Consider the following 13,119-nt stretch of genomic DNA (forward strand, 5'->3'; position numbering starts at 1 on the left):
GGCCCAATAAGTTTCCGCAGCTACAACTTAAAGAATCATAAGGGGTGAATTGCCTTGGGTCTTCTCCATTGTGCCACCATGACTTTGGCAGAAGTTCAATGGAACTTGCGTAAAGGGGGTTTGCGACAAATTTCTGCTGAAATTATTGTCACACAGCGGGAGAAGCCTGAAGGAAATTCACCCCCATGGAGTTCTTAAGTCTTATTTCTGAAATGTCATCATCTTTTAATAAAACCAAGGCATTGATTAATTTTTTGAAAAGAGTCTTCATTTTAACCCACACTCTGATGTTATTTGCAAGCACATATAATTATTTTTTAAATTTATATGTGCTACTTCATCTTTTATGGCATTGCTCATGGACAAATTTTTTTAAAAGATTGAGTAAGCCGCAGCAGCTGACCTCTTTTTACTCGGCCTGCCCATAAATTAGTTTTAGGATTGTCCAGGGGTCATCGCCTCGAGTAGGCCCAGACCTGCAACTTATTGAAAATTGAAGTTAGAACTTTTAATTTTAAATGTTTATTGCTACATTAACTTATTCAATAAACTTACAGAGACAATTTTTAAATGTTCAGAGTTCTTTAAATGTAAATTTTTAGGAATTGACCTTCTGCAGGGGTTCTCCCGATCAACTACTGTAACTATGGTGGAAGATCTATGGAAACCCTAGAGAAATGGCGCCGTCTCTACAGGGTTTTCTGTGGATCTTCCGCCTAAGTTACAGTGGCCGATCGGGAGAACTCCCACCGAAATTCACCGCCTTTTAGTTTGTAGTATGAAATTGTAATGGCTGCCTTCTGTATTAGCTGTGAAATATGATTGCCACATTTGATTGGTCCCTGCTAGCCATGTGACCAATAATACCATGTGGTTAGAACCAATCAGAAAGCAGATAGGAAACCATATTCATTCATTCAGACACAAAGGGGCCGATCTTCACGGTCTCCACCCGACGGGAACTGCTCAGTAGCAGGTCGAAAATGGCAGTGCGTCACTTACCGCCCTGTTCCACCTCCTGTTATGGCTGCCGCCATCTTCGTCAGGAGGTTCAGCAGGGTGACCAAGGCCCCCACCCATTTCAGGCAGAAGCCTATTTGTAAATTGGGATCCCCAACACAATTTTGTGGTGTTAATGTACAGAGCTTGCATTGTGTGTACCCCCCTCCATTGGTAGCAGGCATTGAGCAGCCTAATCAGCGGTCCGTAAGGGGGCCGTTGCAGGCTACTCTTAGAAAGGTAACATTTTCTAGACTTAAAAATCTTCTGGCTCACTGCCAGTTCGCCCGCACCTGCAAATTCCCTCTTCCCCCACCCCCCCCCCACCAAAAAAAAATTTGCGCCCTCCTGAGGAGAAATATTTTAGCTCGGTTCCGCAGTGGAGCTGACAGAATTCCCACCCCTCCGATCGGTGAGTTGCCTGTGAGTACCCGAACAGTACTCGCACCTCACTGGGATTATGGAAATAAGGCCTAGCTCTCAAACTGGCTCGGGGCTCTCAGCAAGGACTTCAGATAGGCGGCGCATATGTTCCTCCTGCCACCCACCCAAAATCCACCTATAGTTAAAATGTACCCCAAAATCCTTTAATGTGGAGGTTCTTCAACAGCAGTTATATTTGTAAACCTGTGTATACTTGTGACTGGGAAGTTCAGGAGATGATTGTGAATATTGGGAATAATGTAGAATGCTCAATGATAGACAATGGGGGTAAAATTCAACTTTGGCGGAGGCACAAACCGGGCAGGAGTGGGAGTGGATCGGCTGCTCGTTATACACCCCGCCCGCCCATGGAAAGGAAATTCGAGCGGGGTGTATAACGGACGACCAATCAGCTACCGTACATTATGCACCCCCTGCCGATTGATTTTACCCCCAATGTGTTGTCTGCATCTAAAATTTAAATATTTGTACTCACACATATATATATGTACACACATAAATTGTGCTTGCTACTGTGCCAACACTAATCTTCAAACTTAAAAAAAACACTGTAATATAGTGCAGCTTTTAAAGAAAAGATGCACATTTTATTTTTGGAACTAGCGGAATATTACATAATACTGCAGAAGCTGTGTAAAAGTGTTAGCAATAAATGACCAATTCCACAAGAATGTGTATAAATCTATTTGTACCATGGAAATATGAGTCCGAACTTAACAGGTATCATAGAATCATACAATCGGACCGCACAGAAGGAGGCCATTCAGTCCATCGTGCCTGTGCCTGATTTTTGAAAGAGCTATCCAATTCGTCCCACTCCCTCTGCTCTTTCCTCATAATCCTGCAAATTTTTCCCTTTTGAAGTATATATCTAATTCACTTTTGAAAATTACTATTGAATCTGCTTCCACCACCCTTTCAGGCAGTGCATCCCAGGTACAGTGATTTAACAACGTCACAATTGATATGTTCACTGGAGCTAGGTTAAAGTGTAAGAAGATGTTTTAACTCAGCAATCACATTATGTATGGAGTGACTGTTCTTACCCCTGAGAGTTGAAACACAGGATTTGTGTGGTTGCCTGTAACTCCCTCAGCGCATCCATCGTTCAATATCATTTACACTAGTCAACTCTGCTGATGGCTCAGTTGGTAAGGACAGTGTATCAATGAGCCGTATGGATTGGAAAACCCCAGAGTTAATTGATTCCATAACTGTGGCATTAGGACTGCTACAATTGGCCTCAGTGCCACTGAGCTATCGGATTACTATCCAATAACCCTTTTGTTAGAAATTGTGCGTGTGCATGTGTGTGTGTCTGCTTGCTTTTAATTATAGTGCTATAAAGTCTGCCTGAATGTCACTATGATAAAAATGGTGATTTTTAAATCATTTTTTTTTGTTCTATAGATTTTTAAAAAGGAATATTTATTGTGAAACTCACTCCCTTTTTAAAATTTTGATCAATTTTTGTGCTCATCAAAAGTGACAGATGCCAATACTGGGGAATGGAACTTGGTACTTAGTGCTAGCATCAGTCACTTCCAGATCAGACATACCATGGGCTAGATGCAGTTTAAAGCATCCAGTGTTCTGCCTTACCAATGAGAATAAGAATTCCACTAGTTACAACATGTAGCAGCAAATGTCTTTGTGAAGATTTCCTTTGTTCAGTAGAGCCTGTGTTCTGGTCACCATAGCTGATGACAGCAGAGCAGAAAGGATAATTGGAGCCTTTTAGGCTGGCCTAAAGTACTGTTACACAAAATGCATCGGCATTTAAGTACATTCCAAACTTCCTTTATCCACGATTTCATTCAAATTGCAGATCTCGCTTGGCTCCCAACAGGCGTCAGTTATAAGGAGCATGTTGTACCTGTAAATAGATTATTACGCCACTGTTTAATTTACTGCATATCAGATTCAACTTTTTAACCTCTCCTTCAAACATTTTACCCAAATGTTATTCATTCTGTGCAAAAGTACTTGGATGGGAAAAAATAAATCAGTAAAGAGTGAATATTTGACTTTCTACTAATTATTAATTATTATGATTAAATTTGCTACTGCATGTGAATGAAGTTCACCACAGGCAGCTAAATGTATTTTTTTCTTATCTTAGGGGTACCTTAGGCAATGCAGGAAACGAAAAGACATGTTTAGCGATGAACAGCTGAAAGTCATATTCGGAAATATTGAAGACATTTATAGATTTCAGATGAGCTTCGTCAGAGACCTGGAGAAGCAGTACAACAAGGAAGATCCCCATCTGAGTGAAATTGGGCCCTGCTTCTTAGAGCATGTAAATTATATTCCTGTTAGATTAGATTATCATTTCTCATCCTCTGCATTTCTGTGTGTAATTGTTGTGCTCCCGTGTGCTGACCTGTTATGCTGCTACAGTGAAAAAAATCACAAGGGTGTTGAAATTTTGCTGTGCTTTATTAGTAGTTAATGCGTATGAAATTTCTCTGTCTGCTATTTTAATGAAAGCATTAACCCCCTTAATGGGCCTTCATTAAAACAGCGGACAAAGGAATTTCAAATGAATGCATTCATTAGTAAAATTGCTCACCGCAATTTAAACCCAAAGCTTATTTAGTTCTATTTTTATTTAACATTGTTACCTTTACTTATACGCCATCAATGGCATTATTGTACCAACTTTTTTCTTCTAAATTATTCTACCATTCCAAACGGAAAAATATTGAATCATAAAAATATAGCACAGGAGGAGGTCATTAGCCACATTGCATCAATGCCAGTGCATATTCTTCAATTGAAGCTATTCATTCTAAGCCCATTTTTCTGCTTTTTGCTCTGTATTCCTTTATAATCCTCCTTTTCAAATACTTATCTAATTCCATTTTCAATCATGTTATATACTCAATAACCACTTGTAGTAAAGCATTCCATTTTTTAATAACCCTCTGTGGGGGAAAAAATCTAATGTCTCCCTTTGTTCCAGTAATAACTCTGAACCTATGTCCCCTTGTTACTGATTTCCCTGTAAGTGGAAAGAATAACTGATTTAAGCTTAAAAATATAGGGGAAAATGTTCCTTTTTTGTGCCAGAGAGTAAATAATGGCCTGGGAGGAGCACATTGGGTGGAAGGATTGTATGCCCCAAAAGAAGCATGTTCAATTTGCTTATCATTATTTGAAATAGTTACAAGTGTGCTATCCTCCCCATCCGATGTTCCTCTATATGCTCCACCCAAGTGATTAGTTACACCCAAGTGAAAAAAAGGAAAATCTGCCCCATAGTATTACAATAGCTGGCTAATTTACAACTGAAAAAAAAAATCCTCCACCTCAAAGCAGGAAAATTGCAGTGCTACACGCAGCTCAGGGGATTGGATCAAAGTAGTTGGGGAGATTGCTGGCCCCTGTACTTATAGCACAAAGAAAGAAAGAAAAAACATGCAATTATTTAGTGCCTTTCATGACCTTAGGATATCCCAAAGTGCTTTATAACCAATGAAGTAGTTTTTAAGTGTAGTCACTGTTGTAATATAGGGAAACACAGCAGCCAGTTTGCGCACAGCAAGGTGCCACAAACAGCAATGTGATAATGACCAGATTATCTGTTTTAGTGATGTTGGTTGAGGGATAACTATTGGCAAGGACACTGAGGAGAATTCCCCTGCTCTTCTTTGAAATAGTGCCATGGGATCGTCTACATCCACCTGAGAGGGTAGATAGGGCCTCAGTTTAACATCTCAGCCGAAAGACGGCACCTCTGACAGTGCAGCACTCCCTCAGTACTGCACTGAAATGTCAGCCTAGATTTTGTACTCAAGTCTCTGGAGTAGAATTTGAACCCACAATCTTCTGACTCAGAGGTGAGAGTGCTACTACTGAGCCACAGCTAACACTAACATGGCTAAGAGAGTGAAAGAGAGGGAAAGGGACCTGTTCTCTTTAAGATTTGCTTAAGTATACAAAGTTTAAACATAAAGGATGGAAATGTACAAATGTACTGCTGATTTATTATGAAAACAACCCCCTACAAGTCAGCCAGTCATCTCTGCTGCCCACTTTAATGTATTATTTTGTCAGCTCAGGAAGTTGATTACTTGGTTTTGCCTGCACATCTGATACATATATTTGTTGTATTTATTTATAGCAAGACGGATTTTGGATTTATTCTGAGTACTGTAATAATCACCTAGACGCGTGCATGGAGCTCTCCAAGCTGATGAAGGATGGCAGGTATCAGCATTTTTTTGAGGCCTGTCGTCTCCTACAGCAAATGATTGACATTGCCATCGATGGCTTTCTCCTCACTCCTGTGCAGAAGATCTGCAAATACCCACTACAGCTCGCAGAATTACTCAAGTATACAGCACTGGAACATAGGTAAGAATTGCAAGAAAATGCTTTGAGGCCCATTGTCATTCATTTTAGAATATCACACCGTTATTGCATTTCTGAGTTTAGCGTTGTTCAGCGAAAGTCGGGGGCCTCAGAAGAGGAGGATCCAGTGTGGAGTGTTCATGGTACCTTACCTCAACGAGTCTTGGGGCCTTCAGGGAAGAAAAGGGTAGAAAATTAGGGAAAAAATATACTAACTTATATAACAGAGGCAATGAAGGATGTGGAAACGAAGTTCCAAATATCCAAATATGTGCACTAACAGGAATGATTTTGCCTATTAAATTACTTGAGTAAATTTAGGCTTCCCTCTAACTAGCCAAAGACTAGCCTCAGGAAATGCTTGAACTTTCTGCATCCAAATAAATAATGAATGGCACTGTCCACACTGTCCCTAATTCTGCCAGCTTCTAATACATGCTGTATGAAAAACTGATGAAATCTCTTGAGGTTGCGTTCATTATTCTGAGAATTGTGGGAAGACTGTAAACACTCAAGTGGCATTAGTGTTCAATGGTCAGTTAATTAATTGTTGCATTTGTGATTGCAACTGTATTAATTTACAAAAAAAATACTGTAGATCATAGCTAATTCCAACACCGCTAGTTTGCACATATCGGTCATAAGAACATAGGAAATAGAAGCAGGAGTAGACCATATGGCCCCTCGAGCCTGCTCCGCCATCCAAGCAGATCATGGCTGATCTTCAACCGCAACTCCACTTTCCCACCCTATCCCCATATCCCTTGATTCCCCGAGAGTCCAAAAATCTATCTATCTCAGCCTTGAATATACTCAACGAGTCAGCATCCACAGCCCTCTGGGTTAGAGACTTCCAAAGACTCACAACCCTCTGAGTGAAGAAATTCCTCCTCATCTCAGTCTTAAATGACCGACCCCTTATCCTGTGACTATACCCTCTAGTTCTACACTCTCCAGCCAGGGGAAACAACCTCTCAGCATCCACCCTGTCAAGCCCCCTCAGAATCTTATATGTTTCAATGAGATCACCTTTCATTCTTCCAAACTCCAGAGAGTTTAGGCCCATTCTACTCAAACTCTCCTCATAGGACAACCCTCTCATCCCAGGAATTAATCTAGTGAACCTCCATTGCACCGCCTCTAAGGCAAGTATATCCTTCGTTAGATAAGGAGACCAAAACTGTACGCAGTACTTCAGGTGAGATCTCACCAAAGCCCTGTACAATTGTAGTAAGACTTCCTTACTCTTGTACTCCAACCCCCTTGCAATAAAGGCCAACATGCCATTTGCCTTCCTAATTGCCTGCTGTGCCTGCATGCTAACTTTTTGGGCTCGATATTAGGAGGGAGGCGGGTTGGCAGCGGGGGGTCGACTGGGCATGTGGGTAACGCGCCCAGTGAATTCGGGGTGCTCCGCATGTGATCGCAGCCTAATTGAATGCACTTACCTTGGCTTCCGGGTTTCGCGCTGGAAAGCTGCGCAGCGGGCGGACTGCACACCCGCATCATAGGCTGTCAGCTGGAGGAGCCCTGTTTAAAGCGGCAGTCCTCCACTGGCTGATGCTGCAGAAAGGAGCTAAAATTACAGCATGGAGCAGCCCAGGGGGAAGGCTGCTCCCAGGTTTAATGTTGCCTCACTCCAGATCCTATTGGATGGGGTGAGGAGGAGGGGGAGGACAGAGATCTTCCCCCCGGCGGACAGGAGGTGCTTCTGCCACCACGAAGGCCTGGCTCAAGGTGGCAGAGGAGGTCACCAGCACTACCAACATATCATGCACCTGCATACAGTGCAGGAGGTGCTTCAATGACCTAAGTAAGTCAGCTGAAGTGAGTACAGTTACTCATTCCCCTACACTCCGTCTGACACATCACCGCCCCCACCCCACATCTCCTTCTGCACTGCCAACACTACTCTATCACATCACTCCTCACACCCACTCAAAGCACATCCTCATCTTACCTGCACTTACTCACCTCGCCAGTACTCATCTCAGCACTACCACTCAACCCAATCCTCATACAATCTCATGGCTCTGTCTCATACTCACCCTTTCATGCATCTCTTTCACGGTCAGCCTCACCCAACCTGCCACTATCTGTGCTGCAGCCACGGGGCATGCATCACATATGTGTAGTAGGAAGCGTAAGGCAAATGTGTCGTGAGCATGAAGGGGATGCACAAGGGTGTTTGAGGGTTTGTCATGGTTTTTACTTATATTTGATTTCTGATCAACTCACATTACATATTAGGTTATCACCACTACTGCCATGTCTTGGCCATTCTTGACTGGCTTGTGCAATAATTCCCTTTCCTGAGGATCACCGTGAAGACCCACCACTGATGCCACCCATTGTGTCACTGCAGAGTGGGTGTAGGTGTATTTGCAGGGCTCTTTTGTGCAGACAACTGAGCGACGCCAGCGATGTCCTCGGTGGCACCCTGGAAGGATGCGGAGGAGAAGTTGTTGAGGGCAGTGGTGACTTTGACAGCAACAGGTAAGAAGATGGTGCTCGGGCCAGCCGGGAGCAGCTCGGTATCAAGGAGGCTGCAATGTCCACGACTACATGTCGAGTGACTCTGAGCCTCCGTGTGCACTGTTGCTCAGAGAGGTCCAGGAAGCTGAGCCTCGGTCTGTAGACCCTGTGGCGAGGGTAGTGCCTTCTGTGACGCATCTCTCTCTGCCATTGCCCTCCCTCCTGCTGTGCAGGTGGATGCGTCACAGCACTGTGTTGTGGAGCTCCACGTGTCAGAGGTGGCCGGCGAGGCCGGCGAGGCTGGTGATGCTGTTCGCCCTCCGAGGAGGTCATGACTGCAGCTATGGTGGCCCCTTCCGCAAGATGTACGTTTGAGGGGGTCCGCAAGGTAGGTAAATATGTCTGCACACCGGGGTTGAGGCTGCAAGTTGGTGAATTTTATTGTTAGGAGGAAGGTGGTGCAGGCCAAACTTTGTCCAAAGTGACAGAGTGGCCTCCTGCAATGAGTGAGGGCTCCCCCACCACCTGTCAAATGGACCTTTGCAGCTGCCACAGGCTGGTGGCTGCAACATGTCCATTTCAACTGGGAGTGTTTCCCCCAGTCCGGGAAACACTCTCAGTTTAGATGAAAATCCCACCCCTCCTAAAATATCCTACAAATCAGGTCTGCAAACGACCTGAAGTATCAAAACAATTGTCTTAAGTGGGATCCCGTCGGCTTTAATTGCTGGCGGGAGTCCCCCATGCGGGGGCTGCGTGCGCATCTAAGCGCGTCACTGGGGAACCCGGAAGTGGGCGGGTTGGAGCCGGGCTCCGGACCCGCCCTGGGAATCCCCGATTTTCGGAGCCCCCCCGCCACGAACGCACCTGCTCGGATGTCCGAAAATCGAGCCCTTTGTGTTTCTTGAACCAGGACACCCAAGTCTCTCTGGACACCAACATTTAATAGTTTTTCATCATTTAAAAAATATTCTGTTTTTCTATTCTTCCTACCAAAGTGAATAACCTCACATTTCCTCACATTATACTCCGTCTGCCACCTTCTTGCCCACTCACTTAACCTGTCTATATCCCTTTGAAGACTCTTTGGGCTCGATTTTACCGTCGGGTTTCCTGTGGGTTTCCAGCGGGGGGGGGCCCCGAAAATCCCGATATCCAGTTACGTGACCGGATCGCGCCACGATCCCGCCCACTTCCGGGTTCCCCGATGACATGCGGGGGTGCGTGCGTGGCCCCCGCTGGTGGGAATCCCGCAGGCAATTAAAGCCAGCGGGATGCCACTTGAGGTTATTTATTTTGCTTGTTCAGGTCATTAACTGACCTGATTAAGGGACTTTGTGTGATTTTGGGGAAACATGGGACTGTTTCACACACTGGGGGAAACAGTCCTAGTTGAACTGGATGTGTTGCAGCCGTCAGCCTGTGGCAGCTGCAAAGGTCCATTTGACAGGTGGTGGGGGGGAGACCCTCACCCATTGCAGGAGGCCGCTCTGTCACTTGGGACAAAGTGTGGCCTCCACCACCCCCCTCCGGACGGTCAAAGTGACCAACCTGCACACTCACCCCGGGGTCCGGAGACATGTGCCTACCTTGCGGACCCCCTCAGATGTACATATTGCGGATGGGGGCCGCCGTAGCTGCAGTCATGACCCCCTCGGAGGGCGAACAACATCACCAGCCTCGCCATCCACGCCGTCCACCTCTGACACGTGGAGCTCCACAACAGAGTGCTGTGACACATCCACCTGTACAGCAGGAGGGAGGGCTACCGCAGAGAGAGACGCGTCGCAGAGGGCACTACCCTCGCGACAGGGTCTACAGACCGAGGCGCAGCTCCCCGGACCTCTCCGAGCAGCAGTGCACACGGAGGCACAGATTCACTCGACATGTAGTCGTGGAGATCTGCAGGCTCTTTCATGCCGAGCTGCTCCTGGCTGGCCCCAGCACCATCTGCTTACCTGTCGCTGCCAAAGTCACCACTGCCCTCCACAACTTCTCCACCGCATCCTTCCAGGGTGCAGCCGGGTACACCGCCGATGTCTCTCAGTCGTCTGCGCGGAAGAGCCCTGCAAATACACCTGCACCTACTCTGCAGTAACACAATGGGTGGCATCAGTGGTGGGTCCTCATAGTGATACCCAGGAGCGGGCATTATTGCACAAACCGGACAGGATTCGCGGAGACATGGCAGTGGTGGTGCCAATATAATGTGTGATGTTTGTTGCTCTGAAATTCAATATCGGTAACACCCATGGCAAACCCTCAGACACCCTTGTGCATCCCCTTCATGCTCACGACACGTTTGCCGTACGCTGCACATATGCGATGCATGCCCTGTGGCTGCAGCACAGGTGGTGGCAGGTTGAGTGAGGCTGGCCGTGAGGGAGATGCACGAGAGGGTGAGTATGGGATAGAGCCATGAGATTGTATGAGGATTGGGTTGCGTGTTAGTGGCGGGGTGAGTACTGGCGAGGTGAGTAGATGCAGGTAAGATGAGGATGGGGTTTGAGTGGGTATGAGGGGTAATGTGACAGAGTAGTGTTGGCGGTGCCGAAGGAGATGTGGGGTGGGGGCAGTGTTGTGGCAGACGCAGTGTAGGGGAAAGAGTAAGTGTTCTCACTGTGGCTGACCCACTGCGGTCATTGGAGCGCCTCCTGCACTGTATGCAGGTGGGCGATATGTTGGTGGTGCAGGTGACCCCCTCTGCCACCTCGAGCCAGGCCTTCTTGGTGGCAGAGGCAGGCCGCTTCCTCCCGCCCGCCGGGTGGAAGATCTCTGTCCTCCCCCTCCTCCTCACCCCATCTGATGATACCTGGGGTGAGGCATTATTAAACTGGGAGCAGCCTTCCCCCTGGGCTGCTCCATGCTGTAATTTGTTCCATTGGTTGCAGCATCTGTCAGTGGAGGACTGCCCCTTTAACTAGAGAGCCTCCAGCTGACAGATCGTACTGCGCATGCGCAGCCCGCCCGACGCGCAGACCAGCAGCGCGGACCCCGGAGGAGCAGGTAAATGATTCCAATTAGTCGATTGCCTGCTACGATCGTGAGGGCAACCCACTAATTTCACCGGGCGCGGAGGCCACGCACCCGAAACCCAACCCGCCGGAAACCCGCAGGCCTGCTAAAATCAGGCCCTTTGTGTCCTCCTCACAGCTTACTTTCCCACCTACCTTTGTATCGTCAGCAAACTTGGATACATTACACTCCGTCCTTTAATGTAAATTGTAAATAGCTGAGGCCCAAGCACTGATCCTTGCGGTACCCCACTAGTTACAACCTGCCAACCTGAAAATGACCCGTTTATCCCTACTCTCTGTATTCTGTCCGTTAACCAAACCTCTATCCGTGCTAATATATTACCCCCAATCCAATGAGCCCTTATCTTGCGTAACAACCTTTTATGTGGCACCCTATCGAATGTCTTTTGAAAATCCAAATTTACTACATCCACTGGTTCCCCTTTATCTATCCTGCTAGTTACATCCTCAAAAAACTCTAGCTTTAAAAAAGCAAACAGGAAACAAAGAGCTGTTTGCATTTTGGCAGGATGTTTTGCCACAGTCCTTTGCCAGTTTGAATTTTTTTATTTTATACATCATGTAAAATGTGCAACAACTTTGAATCTATAAACATTGATTTATTTTATCGTTCATCCATTAAACCTTTAACATTGAACTTTTAGCTATAAAATGCAATTAGAGCATAGCAATTAATACTAGACCATTGACCAGGGCCAATATGTTCTGTCACAGGCATGTAGCATTCAGATTGTGTCTTCCAACTTCCGTTCCAGCTCCCGCTGCTTATTTTAAACTACAATAGTGTATTTAATGTGGAATTTGTCACCTTGACTTGAAACTTAAATGGTTGCTTAACACTCGTATTCTGAGCCATCAGTTTCCAATTCTGAACGATGGATTGCAAGTCCAATCTATGTTTGGTCCGAAATGGTTGGTAGTATTCCTCTGCACTTTAAAAGTGGACACTGATCACTCTTTAATATTTAGTTCCTGTGCTCTGTGAAGGAAGACAGTGGACAAGGACTGAGAGTAGGCAAACAAACTGGACTCCTGACAGCAAAATGTGTCTCTTAGGGTCCTATGTGTAGTTTTGTTCTCTCATTCTTTCTATGTAATGAAAACAGTTTATTCTTTAATGCACAGAGCTCTTTGCTTCCTGTTTGCTAGCTTTTCTTTTTTTGTATCGAGAAGCCAATGTGAAGGACCAAGATCCATGGTGCAGGATGTCACCAAGGCTGAAAAGAGTAGAAGAGAAGATAAAGTAAATTAGGAAGTAATCATTAGGTAATATCCAGCTGGGGTTTAAAACCTGAAGATGGTAGGAAAAAAATAAAACTTAGGATGGTAAGGAGATTTTGGGAAAGAATGAACATGTAGGATGGTATATTTGCAGTTTAGGAGGGAAAAGAAAGGCAAATTCAAAGGAATACTGATCATAGTAATATTGACAAAATAGAGATAAGAAAGAAAGAAATTAGAGGCTGGAGGTGACAGACAGACTGTGTATCAGGTAATAGCTTGTTTGCTTTTTTCTTGCTTGCTTTTCTCTTATTTTCTTTCCTTCTGTTCCTCTTTCCTTCCTTGCCTGACTATGTTCTCTTTATTTGATTCTTCTGCCTTTGTTTCTGTTCTTTTCTTTCTTTGTTTAATGTACTATTTTCCCTTCTTTCTGTTTCTCAGCTTTTTTTAGTTCTGCCTCTGTTGTTACATCTTCTCTTTATTTCTCTATTATCAATGTTTTTTCATTTGCATTTGTAGGGGAAGATAAAGAATGTATATATGAATTTGCTACAAATGGCAAACCGAGGAAATGCCCCTTTCA

At 45.3% G+C, this 13,119-nt stretch overlaps 1 protein-coding gene across 1 annotated transcript in view; it reads left to right on the forward strand.

The window, feature by feature from the left end:
- Window positions 1–13,119, forward strand: part of arhgef9a (Cdc42 guanine nucleotide exchange factor (GEF) 9a) — a 212,393-nt gene that overhangs the window by 119,041 nt on the left and 80,233 nt on the right. The window contains exons 6-7 of the mRNA XM_067996679.1: window positions 3,566–3,745; window positions 5,573–5,805. Coding sequence (XP_067852780.1) covers window positions 3,566–3,745; window positions 5,573–5,805 — 413 coding nt within the window. The remainder of the gene's footprint in view (window positions 1–3,565; window positions 3,746–5,572; window positions 5,806–13,119) is intronic.

The sequence above is a fragment of the Heptranchias perlo genome, chromosome 15, assembly GCF_035084215.1.
Source record: "Heptranchias perlo isolate sHepPer1 chromosome 15, sHepPer1.hap1, whole genome shotgun sequence".
In the NCBI taxonomy this organism is placed as follows: domain Eukaryota; kingdom Metazoa; phylum Chordata; class Chondrichthyes; order Hexanchiformes; family Hexanchidae; genus Heptranchias; species Heptranchias perlo.